The sequence below is a fragment of the Corvus cornix genome, chromosome 1, assembly GCF_000738735.6.
Source record: "Corvus cornix cornix isolate S_Up_H32 chromosome 1, ASM73873v5, whole genome shotgun sequence".
NCBI lineage: Eukaryota > Metazoa > Chordata > Aves > Passeriformes > Corvidae > Corvus > Corvus cornix.
In genome coordinates, this window is record NC_046332.1 from 98,767,307 (window position 1) to 98,782,721 (window position 15,415).

General features: G+C 42.4%; 1 protein-coding gene across 5 annotated transcripts in view; it reads right to left on the minus strand.

Annotated features, from left to right (window-relative positions):
* Positions 1-7,705: 7,705 nt before the first annotated feature.
* Positions 7,706-15,415, minus strand: part of ARHGAP6 (Rho GTPase activating protein 6) — a 314,794-nt gene continuing 307,084 nt past the window's right edge. For all 5 annotated transcript variants that reach the window (XM_039550379.1, XM_039550360.1, XM_019282999.3 and 2 more), the window contains exons 11-13: positions 12,678-12,940; positions 10,570-10,650; positions 7,706-9,792 (exon numbers count right to left, since the gene is read on the minus strand). In XM_039550379.1, the coding sequence (XP_039406313.1) occupies positions 9,086-9,792; positions 10,570-10,650; positions 12,678-12,940 (1,051 nt within the window). In that variant the 3' untranslated portion in view covers positions 7,706-9,085. The remainder of the gene's footprint in view (positions 9,793-10,569; positions 10,651-12,677; positions 12,941-15,415) is intronic.

Sequence of the window (15,415 nt, forward strand, 5' to 3'; positions counted from 1 at the left end):
CACTCCATGCTCCAGAACTCCCTGGGCAGACACAGTGTGCAGCATGGGCCCTGGCACTGCATGATCCAGGCTGAGCATCCCCGTCCCAGGTGGAGGGATAAAAGAAAATGGGAGGGGCTGGAGGAAGGCAGGACCTGAAAGTTGTGTGTGGTCCAATGATGAGTGCTATGCAGCTGCTGCACTGCCCTTGGTCCCTCTCACTAGCCAGTGGAATGGGAGAAAGAGATGATAGATACTCTGAATTTACATATGCCTGGTATATCCCAGGAGTATTGTTCAAATCACCAGATGACAGGAGGGACATATTGAAGATCGTTCTTCAGTCTTGCCTAGTGCACAAGCCAGAACAAAGGAGCCCTAAAAGCAGAAGAAAAGCAGAACAAAAGGCAGTATGACTGTCCCAGCATTTGTGTAGCAATGCCATTGCAGCAAAGCTCAAACCTCACACATATTCTCACACTCATCATCTCACTGGCACCAGGATCAGACAGAATTAGTTACAGTGGCACAGAGGACAAGACACACAAGATGGCAGGGCCTCATCACACCTGCTGGGTTCTCTGGAGACCTTATTCTACTCCATCACACCAATTCCGAATGTTTCCAATGACAAATCTTGACTCTTCAAGGATGGGAAAACTTAAAGATTCAGAAACTTGTTGTCATGGGTTAGCAAGCATAGTCCCAGAAGTGATGTTCTTGCAAAGGGGTGCTTACAGCTTCCTCTGTGACCTGACAGAACCTATCAGCTGGCCAGTTTGAATATGGACAATTTTTTAAGCCACTTAAAATTTTGACCGCCTCTGTGATCCACACTTAATAATAGACTAACCCCGGGGCAGAGCTCTGTCTCGTTTCCGGCGCTGGGACATGTAGCTGCAGGGCCCGTACGGGGGCTGGCAGGCCCGGGCCAGGCCCTGCTTGGACCAGGCTGGGCCGGGCCACGGCCATCCTGGAGCCAATGGGCCCGGTTCCAACTGCAGAACCCGAACCGCTCCCCCCCAGCTCTGCTGGGGGCAGCCGGAGCAGCCCGGCTCCCCCTCTCCAGTGTGGCCAAGATTCAGCTGAAGCTGCCCTCCTGCCCGGCAAAGATCATGTGACCAACAGTGATAACCGAAATTCCAGCTGTAAGGCCCGGGTGAAATTAACCCTTTTAGTGCTGTGAAGAGCTGAAAATCTGAGGGAGGAGAAAGAGGAGATGCTTAAAGCTGAAATTCTGTTGTAAAGCTATGATATATCAGAGTACCCGTTGTAATTTCATGGAGGCATGGGGGGTGGAGCGTTCAACTTGTACTTGTGAGCAAAAGCACCTGCGCTGAGATCGGCAGATGCTGATGCAGCTGTAAATTGACGAGAAGTTTGAACAGGGAGAGATGGAAGCGATGAGGTCTTTTGCTCCAAATGGAAAAGGAAAAGACCTCAGATCCTAGAGATGCTCCCAGAGATAGTTCTAGAGATAAAGATGATGAGGACCCTTTTTCTCCCAGGGAAGGGGAGGGCCTCTATTCTTAGAGATGAAATGCTCCCAGAGATGGGTGAAAAGAACTTTTGTTTCTGAACGGCTCAACCTTAAAATTGTACCCCAGTAGCTCAAGATTGGACCCTCGAAAGCAGTTGTGGGAAAAGCTGCAAGTTGTGGGAAGGGACTCTCACATGATGCGAGCAGAGAACCAACCCGGGCGGCTGTCTTGTTGTGATAATGTCTCCATAGCATGAGTGAGACTCCTCTTCCTAAATGAACTGAACAAGGCTATTACGGAAGTGGTAAACAGACTGAACATCTCAAGGGTTGTCTTTTTACATTGCCAGTGGGAGAAGGGAGGAAAGGTGGGGGGAGGAGAAGTGTTCTGAAGGTGTGGTATGGTTTATTTTTTTTCTTCTTTTCTTTTTCCGTATTTTAGGTCTGTTAATAAACTTCTTTACATTCTTTCAAGTTTTGTGCCTGATTTGCTTTTCTCCTAATTCTTATCTCACAGAAGATAAACAGTAATGAGTATTTTGGACCAAACCACTACACTTGTCTGTCAGTGGCAGACATGGGAAAACAGCATTCACTTCGCATTGCAAACATTCTCTGTCTCCTTCTTTCTTTATATTTTTAATTAGCTTTTTTGTTCCTTTGACAGGGGAGCCTCCCAGCTCCCCAGGTCCTACCACTTGCTTGCCACTGTCAGAGTTAGCAATAGGTTCCTCCAAAATAACAGCCCCAGTGGGATGAAGCTGCTACTCCAGAGCTCTCTTTTTTCTTTCAATTTTACTCCTTTTTTCACAGACTGAGAAGTGGCTCATAATACTGGAACCAGGGCTTTTTGTGGGTTTTTAAGGAATATTTCAGAAGAGCCTTCTTGCAACTCTGAGGTCTTTCAGCGCTCCAGCTCTCCCTGCATCAGGCATAAGGCCACAACTACACAATGTCAATACCACCCTGGGCAAAAGTGCAGCTGGCAACCTTTAGCTGCTGCTGGGAGCTACAGAAATAGCCTGTGGGTGAAAGGAAGAGTTTGTTCAGCATTTCACCCTTTTAAACCTTTTTTTTGGGAGAAAAGCCAGATGCTGCTTCCATATTCAATACTCCATCTCCCCAAAGTGATCATATGATTCTTGTCCTCGAGTGAATGGTGTGTTTTTACTTCAGTATCCCTGCTTGGCAGGTTATCATGTGAATTTGTTATTTTCTGCGTGATAAAGTGCTTTTCAGTCTGATCCTCTTTCTTTCTTTCCTTCTTTCTTCCTTTCTTTTTCTTTCCTTCTTTTCTCTTTTCTTTTCTCTTTTCTCTTTTCTTTTTTCTTTTCTTTTCTTTTCTTTTCTTTTCTTTTCTTTTCTTTTCTTTTCTTTTCTTTTCTTTTCTTTTCTCTTCTCTTCTCTTCTTTTCTTTTCTTTTCTTTTCTTTTCTTTTCTTTTCTTGTCTTTTCTTGTCTTTTCTTGTCTTTTCTTTTCTCTTTTTTCTTTTCCTTTCCTTCTCTCCTTCTCTTTCTCTCTCTCCTTCTCTCTTTCTCTCCTTTCTCTCTCTTTCTTTCACTCTCTCTCTTTCTTTTTTCATTCTCTCTTTCCTTTATTTTTGAATGGTGTCTCTAATTCACCTCTGTGAAGTTGAAGATAGTAATCATGGTTCAGGTGGTCTTTTCTCATAATGATTTAAGAGTTTCTATACTCTAAAGGATGCCTTGGTTGGTCAGTGCTCCTTTCTCAAAGCAGAAAAAATTTGGATTTCTATCAAGATGATGCAATTAAATCTTCCTTCCTAACCAGGGAGGCAAAGCACTGGAGCAGGGAGCCATCTATCAGTGATTCCCAGTTGGAAGCTGGGGTTTCTGTGTCCATAACCTGGCTGGTCTGGGCAGAGGTGGTTCAGCTTGGCAGAGTTCCATCTGGCCAGAGCTGGGGATGACCCTGACTGCAAAGAGCACCTCGTCTGCTGAGCATAGAGAGCCAGGCTGGGGTCAGTACCTTGCCCAGTGCCTGCGTGGCCCTGGGCACATCTGTGCTCCCCCTTCTCTCCTCATTCTTGTGAGGGCACAAGGCCCCATGGCTGAACACTCATCTGCTGCCCAGACTCAATCCCTCCTGGAGAGCAGCGTCCAGTGCCCCCAGCACCTGCACAAGAAAGAGAAAGGGGCTGCTCGTTGTTTGGTAGGATGGGGCAAGATATTTTGTGATCTTTTTCCCATATTGGATTTTTTTTTTTTTTGCACACCAGAGGCAGATGATTTTTTTTCCCCCAGGCTTGTTTTAATTTTTTTTTTTTTTAATTAATGCCCATAGCTATGGTTGGAAGTAGACAAAGGGAAATGGAACAGAGAGAAACCAGCAAAAGGAAATGGTGATTGAAATGTCTATTCATGTCCCCTTTGTTCAAAAGAGACACTTAAAAGTTATTCTCTTTTATTTAAAAGTCTGAATAATCATTAGAAGAGTGTCCAGAGACTGGGGCTGAAGTCCTCAGACAGAGACTGTGACAACCACCCAGCTGGAGATACTGCTCTCACCTGCACACACTTTCACCCCTCCCAACTGCAATTTAAGAGAGAAATTTCTTTCTCTTTCCTTCTCACTCCAGTGGCAAAGACATTTACTTTCTCAGAAGAAGAAGAAAGAGGATTAACACCTATCTTTCAAAAGGAAGATTTTATCTGCCTGTTTCCATTTGCCAGTGCCACTTGGGAATCAATACGAGCCCCCTCCCTGCTATATATATAAAATGCCCAAATTAGATTGCTTTCATAAATCCTATATTCATTTTTTAAGTCACTGAAAAAATTAATTAAATCACAGTCCTGTTCATGAACACTTTCACATCACCTGGAAACAGAGCTTTTAGTGAATAAAGAAATCCAACTTAAACCAACCAGTCAAACAACAACAAAAAAAGTGAAATTCCAGACAGTGTCTCTCCCTCACTTTGCAAAGAGCCTGGATTTCTCACTGAGCTGACTGTGCTATCTCCCCAGGCCCCCAGGAGCACCACTGACTCTGCCAGCCCCACTAGTCCCAGGTTCACCTAGGAACCCAGGGAACCACACAACAATGTTGAGGCCCCTGGAAAAGCTTCGCTTTTCCTAGGAGCTAGAAACCTGTGTCGATCATTCACCATCCATTTTCTGTTTTACTAGACCCTCAGAGTGGGATTCATTCCACCAAACTTGGAGGGCTACCATATTTGGGCAACTTATTTAGGCTCCCTTTATACAGCAGGGGAAAGAAAAAATAGGCCCTTCCAGTGACCAGCCCTCAAAAGGGACTGTCTTTCAAAGACACATGTAGGCTGTATCAAGGTGGCACAGAAATACCCATCTCTTTCCACTGAATAAAAAGGGAGCCTGTGAGTAACTTTTCCAGATGGAGATACCATCTTTTGGGGTGCTTTGCACTTCAGAAAAAAAATCAAATTAATGCTATTCTCAGAGACAGTGCATTTTATGCATGCCTGGAATAGCTCTGTGGTCTCTGCAGCACTGTCTGGCTGCAGATACTTTCCCCTATAGCAACTGTAGCACAGCAGTGCTTTGCAGTTCCCAGTGATGATGTAAAAGGACTTACTGATGTCAAAATACTCTTTAATTCAACTGAGAACCATTTCCACTGCTTTGCAGCTCTGTGAAGTTAAGTATTGCACAATGGAGCCGCTATTTTCTTTTTTTTTAATTAATGCAAAAAGAAGGGAGGGAAAGAGAGAGACAGAGAAGGAGCAAGGTGAAGCTCAGACATCCTGTGTTTCCCAGAGGAGAAAGAAGTCCCTGATCATCTGCCAGACAGCAATGCAAGGCAAATTGATGCTCCAGAAAGGCTGGAATTGAGATTTCTGACTTCAACCGATGCCTGTGAAACAACAAAACCAGTAAAAAACCAGAAAACACCTCCCTCCCCTTCCCATACAGACACAAATTCCAGTCCACTGACCCATAATTTCAACAGCAGAGAAGTTCTGAGTGGCATTAATCTATGCCACGGTGGCAGCCTGGGCTCACAATGTAGACAGCAGAGTGCTTGAGATTTCATGTACCCAAGGCAGCAGCTGGACTGGCTCAGGTTTGTAGCTCAGAGCCACTCTCCAGTGCCTGGCTGGGCTTGTGCCTGCAGGTTGAAGCAGCAGGCCCTGAGGTTGCTCAAGCACCTCACAGGGCTCACTGGAGCGCCTGACAGAGGAGGAGCCAGTCCCACCCTCCTCCTCTCCCCATCTCTGACCCTATCCCTCCTCCTCCCCTGTGCCCACCACTTGTGAGAGCCACTAAGCCACCTGAATTTTGTGTGTTCCTTGCTCAGGACAAGTTTCAGCCAAATCAAAAAGCCCTGGAATTCCTCCCACCCACTGCATGAGCTGGTCTAAGGGATGGGAGAGGAAGCTGAGGAAGAGGGACAAGGTGCAACAGACCCTTCAGAAGAGGAGCATGGTCTTAGAATGCACAACTCAACATTGCAACCACATCTTGTTTCAAAACATGGCAGCAATAGTAATCTTTGAAGTAGTATTTTAAAGTCTGTGTTTTCTTTTTCCCTTGGCTGACAGGTTCCTCACCACATCTGGCTTGTACCTAGAGATGTACTGAATCCTTGCATTTTTTTGTTTCTGCAGCAGAAGTGCAATACCTGCCCCATGGGCAACTCACAGGCAGCCTGTCCTTGGAGCACCACATCCCATCTCTCCTGGGCTCACCTGTGAGTGCAGCACACCCTTCCTCCCAACTGGGAGACACCTCCTGAGAGAGGTAATTCAGCCCAGGAGGGGAAAGTGGCTTATTTACAATCCTAGGTATGAACCAGTGTGGTGCGATAAGAAGTGATAGGAGGGAAATTGAGTTTGCCCAGAGGCCTCAAGGCCTCCAGAGGAGGCCTTCTCTATCACACTCTTCATTAAAACACAGGCCCGTGACCCCATTGCTGAGATAGGAATCCTCCTCCCAAGGGAAACAGAGAAAAAGCTTTGATACACTCACACTAGGGACTTTCCCTGTAAAATGAGTTTTATGGCTATACAAGAGCATGTGTATCATAAGAAGAAAACCATTGCAGAGATCTAAAATGGGATATCCCACACAGATCTATCACCCAACATAAAACTAGAAACAAGCTTTCAGGGCTACCTTTCTTGTGAAATGTTAAAAAAAAAAAAAAGACAAAAAAATTATGTCACCGATTTCAGCCTGGAAAGACGTACAACTGAAAATTACATTCTTAACCTGCTCGGGATAATTCTGCTTTGCCCTGTTAAAATGAAAATGACAGAAATAATGTAATCTTGCCAAGTATTAATTTATTGGAATTTATTATGTATCTCTTTTCTTCCACACAACAATCTATTGAAATGTGTGCACGCAAGGCTGTCCTCCAGCAGTGGTCTTGTCTTTTGTCTTTTGTCTTGTCTTTTGTTTTCATCTTTTGTTGCATAAACTCTATGGAGATGGTCACACACAGATATATATAAATACATACAGGGAGAGGGAGTGGCAAAAGGCAATCTCTTCATGAGGCTGAGTAATCCTCAGACATCTTTCACTAAAAAGGTGCAGGTGCTCCTATATTTAGAAAGGGGTTTAAAATACAGGAGATGGACATCTAGTGAATATAGTATCTTCTGCAGCAAGATTTACACTATGACTGGTTTTGAGGACTACTTGGGAGCTAATCCCCTGTAGCAAACCTCTATCAAGCCTAGCATAATACTGAGACAAGATCAGACAGGGAAGATTGTTTATAAGAGCTCATTTTTGTCTTTCCTTACATTCCACAATCATTTTAATTTGGGGTGGACTGCCAGTTTTTTGGGAATAAATAGACACAGAGCTACTGCAACAAGGGACACACACTAACCTTTTCCTATCGAGTCTCATATCATGATAGTATTTAGAAAAGCCTTGCAACTACCAGAAGAGAATGATATTTATTGTGCATAAAAAGAGCTAAACAGTCAAAGGCCAAATCCTGCCCCTTTCTACTTGGCTTGATGCTTTTATCTAATAACTTTACTTGGAAAATGGAGATACGATGAGAAATGGAGATATGAGGGGAAGGACTCCTTATATACATGATGGATTTTAAACCTCAAACTAAAGTAAAACCTTGAATCTTGTATACTTAACTTGCATTTGAAGGTGATCCTTAAGCTCCTATGCCTTTTAGATGTTTTTGACAGAGACACTCAAGAATGTAATAAAAACACATCAATACCCCGTAAACCTTACTTCAAAAAAAAAAGGAGCAAAAAATATGCTCGTTGTTTTACTTATCTTTTTATTCCATCATTATGGCACAAGATAGAACTTAAAGACAACATCACTGAATAAGTCTTCAACTTCATTAAAATTAAGACTAATATGTTTTATAAAATTCTTCTGATATGATACACTTTCCCTTATGGAGCGCTACGAAGGAATTTCTCTGGAACGCTGCAGTACATTGCCACCCGCTGCCCACAAACGGCTCTGCAATTGAAAAAAATGTATAAAACAGCAACATTGAACACAACACAACATACAGCTACTGAGGAAGTGTGACTGACCCAGACTTTGGCACAATATTTATAGAAACGAAGTTGTGAGCTTTTCTAAATGTCATGTTCTTTTCTGAAGCTCTGCTTGACTCCCTTTCATGTGTCCGTCTGCAGTTTTTTCCTTTCTCTTATCTTTCTTAATGCTGGAGCTTTGTTATTTCAAAGGAAAAGCCATATTCTTTCTCAGTGTTACGCATCCCAATTTATTAGGTTTGGTTTTCTAAAATTTGGATTCCAGTTTATTGTTTTAAAGCAATACATAAAATCATACATTTATAAATATATATATTATATCCTGCATATATAACATTGGTTTTCCTTTAGAATGGGAGGGCAGACTTTGCACTACATACTTGGTTGGTTTAGGCACAACGTTGTTCTTAGTTGATTCTCTGAGCTGCTTCCTACCTGAATCTAAAAAAATACTTTTACAATCTGGTATCAAATTTTAAAGTTTTTGCAAACATATGTGTAAGAAAAAAATATTTTGTATTTTCCCCTCTAAGCTCACTACTACCCTTATAAAATATATGGCTTTTCATGTTCCACTCTTTAGTGTTTTTCAACAGGCAGTGAAAAGAAGTACAACTTTCCCCTTTAACAGCTTTTTTTTTATATATATAAGCACAGAAACCAGCTTGTGCACTTTCTATAGAATTCCAATGCGTATCACGGTAATGTAAGTGCAGTGATTTTTTAAAAAAGCAGTCATGATTGATTGACATCTGTATATGAAAACATAACATGATTATCATACAATACTCATTACAGAATATACAATCATCAAAACTGCAGATATATAAATACATTTTTTAGCAACATCAAAGCAACAGTTTTATCTTATACACAGCATATGCATACAGAGTTATTACACTGAAGTTTTCACCTTTTTTCTCAAAAGTTTGCTGAAAAACAGGAACATACCGTATTTGTAAATTAACTGCTTGACAGTGCTGTTAAGAAATTAAAGTGAACAAAGTTTTAAAAAAGTATATGCAATTCAGTTGATATAAAACAAACAAGCCCTCCCTGTTTTCCAATGTCACCATTTTCCTATGAGACAGAGGCATGGGTATGAGTGGCAGCTCCACAGAGTCAGATCATACAAGGGTTTCTGGGAGGGCATCAGGGTTATCGGCTGACAACAGCTCCCAAATCTGCCACCTCTCCCTTTGCCACTCGCTCCAGTCCGCCTCTGAAACACTTTTACTGTTCTGGCTATGAGGTGCCGTGGAATAGTTGTGACCTGCTTGCGTGTGCAGGGCCGGCTGCTCCTGCCTGGAGGTGGCCTGGTCAGGGGCTCTGGCTGGTGGCCCTCCAGCTGCTCTCAGCCCCAAACTTTTTTCTGGGTGTTGAAGTCTCCTCAAAGAGTGCAACGTTGAAGAAACACTCGACCGCTGTGGCAACGCAGAGCTTGTTTTTGCTGGGCCTGGGTAAGGGGGTGGTGGCCGCTCTTTCCTGTAGGAGGGCTTGGCTGTACTTTGCAAACAACCCGCATTTGAGTCGTGCTCACTGAGGTCCTCCACACTGCTTAAAGTCAAGTGCTGCTCCAACCTGGAGTGGGACAGGTCTGAACTCCTGCTGCCAACTTCCATGTGCGGGTTACTGCACACCCGAGACGCCACGGGCTGGAGCTGACACTCGGGAATGGCAGCTGTTGTCTGGCTCCTCCGCATGACCTGCCTGCCACTGTCCAGTTCCGAGGAGCTGCCCTGCCACCGAGGGGAATACATGGCGAGGTTCCCCTGGGAAAGAGAGCACTGTCCGGGGCGCAGCAAGCTGCTTTCATAAATGTTCCCATAAGAACCTAGGGGTAGAGTCAGGAACACAACATGAGTCTGCAGAACCAGTCATGTGGCATTTAACAAGCTACTGCTTTTCCTTTGTATCCCACTGTAGAAGAGGGATGGGGGCTGAGACAGGCTGAGAAAGTTGGGGCTGCTCAGCCTGGAGAAGAGGAGATTGCATGGAGACCTCATAGCACCTTTCAGTATCTGAAGGGAGCTGACAGGGAAGCCAGAGAGACACTCTTCATCAGGAACCATAGTGATAGGACAATGAGTAATGGGTGCAAATCGAAAGAGGGGAAATTTAGGTTAGATATGGGGAAGAAATTTTTACTGTGAAGGTGGTTAAACACTGGAACAGGTTGCTCATGGAGGCTGGGGATGCCTTGACCCTGGTAGTATTCAAGGTCAGGTTGAATAAGGCCTTGAGCAACCCAGTTTAGCGGGATGTATCCCTGCCCAAGGGAGGGGGGTTAGGACTAGATGATCTTTAAGGTCTCTTCCAACCCTTATCACTCTATGGTTCTATGATTCTATGAATTTTAGAAGAATTTAAAACTTTCCTTGAAGCAAATTTAAAATTACTTTTTAAATTACATTTGTAGTTTGAAATGTTGCTGCTCTCTGTATTCCACTGAATACGGTGTGCTCCTCTGTATTCTACTTAAGAGTCATCTTTTAAAAGTCCAACTCTGGACAATGTGAATTCTCCTGCCAATTTCACTGTGATTACTTAAAAACAAGAAATTGCTTCTGTCTTTGCTAGATTTGGGCTTTAAAATTGAGAAATTACTGACCTGTGATTGCTGGATCTTTGCAGCCACTTTTCAGCGTTGAATGCCAAGTGCCCCAGATATCAAAATGATCTTCAGAAACATCTAAACAGCAGTAAGAGCAGGGAAAAGATGACGAATTGATCCTCTTAAAGATATTATTTAGAAATACACAAATAGAAAGGTAAAACCTTATGTAAAGTACCAGAGTCATTAACATCCACTAGCACCTTCAGCGTGCACCTAACATGAGCATCTCACATGTGAGCCCCACCTGGTGTACTATGTACAGTTCTGGTGACCCCAACCTAAGGACATGGAAATGCTGGACAAAACCCAGAGGAGAGCTATGAACCTGGTAAGAGGACCAGAGCACCTTGTCTACAAATACAGGCTGAGAAGATTGGGGCTGTTCAGCCTGGAGAAGAGAAAGTTGTGTGGAGACCTCACAACAGCCTTCCAGAATCTGAAGGAGGCTGATAGGGAAGTCAACAAGGGACTCTTTATCAGGAACCGTAGTCATAGTACAATGAATAATGGGTGAAAATTAAAAGAGGGGAAATTCAGATTAGATATTATGAAGAAATTTTTTACTGTAAGGGTGGTGAGGCACTGGAACAGGTTGCCCAAGGAGGCTGTAGATGCCCCAGCCCTGGCAGTGTTCAAGGCCAGGTTGGATAAGGCCTTGAGCAATCTGATCTAATGGGAGGTGTCCCTGCCAATGGCAGGGGGGTTGGGACTGATGATCTTTAGGGTCCATTCCAACCCCTTGACATTCTATGATTCTATGTATTTGTTCACAGCTACAAGTTTCAAGATCAGATCCCGCAATGGATTCAGAGAGCTCTGTTATGGGCAGGGTGCCTGAGTTTGCTGAGTCCTTAAGTCCTCTGCCTTACTGAAGTCAGAGAATTTGCACAAAACCAGGAGGATTTGGTCCACAAAAGGTAGTTTCTGTCAAAGCTCCCTCAGGCAGCCCCAGCCCCAGGAGTCACTGTAAAGCATGCTCTATCAACCCAAGGATGCTGCTGGTTTTACCCAGAACTGCAGCCACAGAACAAAGATTAAATGAAATGCTGGATTATAAACAGTTTCATGCCTTTTTCTGATTCCCCTAGTCAGCAGAGGAATTTCCTAATTTTTCATGGTCCAGTATCTTTGTGATGCATATTAAAGTCCAAAAGATGGTTAATAGGATAAAACTTCATGTAATTTCCTGTTCATAAGTTAACAGAAATCTGACCAAATTCTTAAATGTTTTCAGAGATTTAGATATTGAATACAGAAGATAAATTCCAATTGGCATTTACTAAGCATATAATTGAGATATTAGTCTAGATCCCATTAATTCCAAAGGGAATTAAGTGCCTAGGCAGTACATCTGAAATTAAATGGTTTTAAAAATACCACCAGTTATGTGCATCCCAAGGCATTGAAAGTTCTTAAAGTTTGGCTCACTAAGTATGAATTTCATGGATGACAATTTTTTTATATATATATTTTTAACAGGAAAAGCATCTTGAAGTGCTGGTGAGCTATTCATTTAAACCATAGTTCTTTACCAAAGAAATCACTCAGGTATGCACTCCCCAGGTAGCTAGGTGAATTAAGGATCTCTGCACTAGTACTGCTCAGTGTGTAACTGGTTGCAGATGTAAAGCTGTGCAGCTCAGCTATGTTTTCCAGTGAGAGGGTGTTGACATCATTCTTTACAACTGGATAAAGTTTGTGGCCTGAAATCTGAAAATCCCAGCTTTTTCCAAAGCCTGGACCATAAACCTGCAGGTATTACAGACCCATGAATCAGGACTAGACTTTGCCATGCTGTCACAGAGAGGCTGAAAAACTGGACATACATAGTTCTGTTTTCCTAAATAATATCTCCAAGTTTTGAGAAGTGCCATAGCAAGAGCATCCCTGACAGCTGGTAGAGCTAATGAGGAGGGCTGAGCACAGATCCTTTGGGCTCAATACAAAAAAAAGGATATTGGTCTGTCATTTTTTTGTAAGGTTATTTACACTATTGCTCCTCAAATCCTAGTAGCTGATAATACAAATCTGGCAGTTTTCAATTATTTCAGGAATCTCCATCAGTCACTGAGGAGGAGGAGCACAAGCAGGATGCACTATACCTTTTCCAGCCTGTGATGCAGAAGAATTCTCCTTTGGCTTAGTTTGCAAGTGTCCAACCAGTGTGTACTGCTCAGGTACCTTGTACAGCTTATCTGGGCTGCGGGCAACTTCTTCTTGCATTGCCACCAGCGAGCGCTCAGACAGCACTGGGGAGTTGTTGTCGTAAGGGGAGACATCACCACTGGAAGCTTTGTTGGAGTCTGTGGAAGAATGTCTTTCTCCTGTGGAGTAGGAACCTTCTGACCGCAGCATCTCAGGGCTCCTGAGAAATTTTGATAAACAAACTACTGTTAATAAAAAAATGCTACATGGGCACAGTTACAGGTGCAGTTTGACATCAAGGCCAGGTTGGATGGGGCTCTGAACAACCTGGTCTAGTGGAAGGTGTTCGTGCCCATGGCAGGGGGGTTTGGAACTAGATTACTTTTAAGGTCTCTTCCAACCCAACCGTTCCTGTGATTCTATGATCATACACATAAAATCAAATATGGAAGAATGGTCACAGCTGCTGAAATGAAAACACTTCAGGAACAGTTACTGAGGTGGATTTTACATAAGCAAAACTTTTGCCATGAAGTGGCCAGCAGAGGCCACTCAAAATCAAAAGATGTTGCTGTCAAGAAAGAAAACAAGAAAAAACCCACAGAACCATACAGTAAACCACAGAAACTAAGCAGTGAATCAATTCCTTATGTTACCTTGACAATTTAGCTTGTGGCAACAATAAAGCTGAAGGCATGATAGGGAAGATTAGTTTGATGCTAAGCAGTATGCTAAAATAAATTTCTGTATTCTGAAGTTTTACATAGAGAAATGAAGCACTCGGCTCGCCTTTCACATTATGAGAATGATCCTCTTCTAGAGACATAAGAAGGTAAATATTCTTACAGGGGACAAACACATGTATTTACTGTACTTATGACTGGGGCAACAAACAACTGGTTCTGCTGATACCTTTTACAACTTCTTTTACCCTTTCACCTTCACACCCCCACCAACATGAACTGCCTTTAATTTTGCCAAGAAAAGGCAAACGCAACTCCCACCAAAGGACAGACAAGGCTCAGAGAGACAACTCATTTTTGAAATGTGCTGGGAACATTGACTGAGATTTCTTGAACTGTCACAGTTTACAGTGCAGGCTGTGAGTCACTGAATATCACAAAGAATATGCAGAACTACTCTGTAAACAAAAAACTTTCTTCTCCTGTTGTTCCTCCCTAACTTGTATTTCTAGTACTCATTTTTCACTTCTCTGCACCTTTGTTTCGTAGAGCTTATCTTTTGCGTCACTTGAGTCAAACAGTTCTTTCAGTGACTTCTCATTAATATCTGTTCTAATTGACTGTGAAACAACAGAGGAACATTCCTGTAAATGTCTGAAAATGGTCAGCCCTCTTCAGAGTCAAATCCAAAGACAGCTTGAACTTAGTGAGCAGCCGAAACTCATTTCTTGCTACGGAACAGTAACGCTGTTTCCAGACAAATCAAATAAAACTGAAGAAAGAAAATAAAGATAATACACAGCTAGCCACAGCACAGTAAATATTAGTACAGAAATAATGACAAAATTTAACATCACTTCAAGTTGTTGTTTTTTCCCCAGCTGATTTATGTATCACATCCCAAAAAATAAAATACATACAGCTGACAGCATGATTTTTATGTTATTCAATATTCCTATTTTTTTTTCAGTATGAAAGCAACCATACAGTGTTGGGAATTAATTAAATAATGTTACTTCTCAGTAACTCTCAGTGACAAAACCATCGCTGGACTTTAACTGAGACAAACTCAAAAAACAGAGCTGCCATTTGGCAAAGTTGCTATGTCCCAGGCCTCCCAGTGCAGCATGGTAATGCTGGGGAGTCATTAAAAAAAAAGCCTCAATTATGTAACTTCTCATTTAAACTTCTTATCTGAAGATGAGTCCAACGTAAATTAATCTATAAACAGACACACACTGAAGAATTATAGTCTTTTAAATATGTATAATTCTATCACAAACCTTTTTTCTCTTTTTTTGCCACTTGCTTCTTTCTGTCTGTCCTCCTAAGTCCTAAAACCCCTTGTGCAGTGATATGAGATTCGAGCAATGTCTTGAGATTTTCAGAAGAACTAGAAAGACCTCGTAGAAAAGGGGAGAAATGCTGGTATCTGCAGGTGTCCTAAGACCACATGTCTTTGTTTCCAGCTTTCTACACTGAATGTCGTCTAAGCCTCACCTGCCAGCATACAGACAAACTTATCACTAATGGTAACACCAGTAAGGTTTATTGCAGGTAAATCTTTGCAGCATCAAAACCTAACTGTGCTGCACATGGCAAAGACAGCACTTAGCCATGGCAAGGTAACACAAGGAATAAGGGAAATGGAAATGGAGATGAAAGAATGTGGGAACATAAGCTTGAGCTTTGTGAAACACTGATTTCATGTCTTACCTTGAATGATCTGTTATAGTCTACCTCTTCTCATGACAGAGCTCCTGCTAAAAATTTACCTGAATGGAAACTTTCAAGTCTTTGGAGAGATTCAAACATTCAAGTTTCTAAACTGATTTACAGTTTCTGTTGGTAAGTCCATACTATTTTTTATATCTATAATATCACTTTCAAATTTGTTTTGGTAAAATAGCTTTAAAAATCAAAGGAATTGCTGTGGACCCTGTCGATCTTATTACAAGAAACCACCAAAATGGATTGAATACTTAAAAGCCAAAATTGAACTCATACATTCG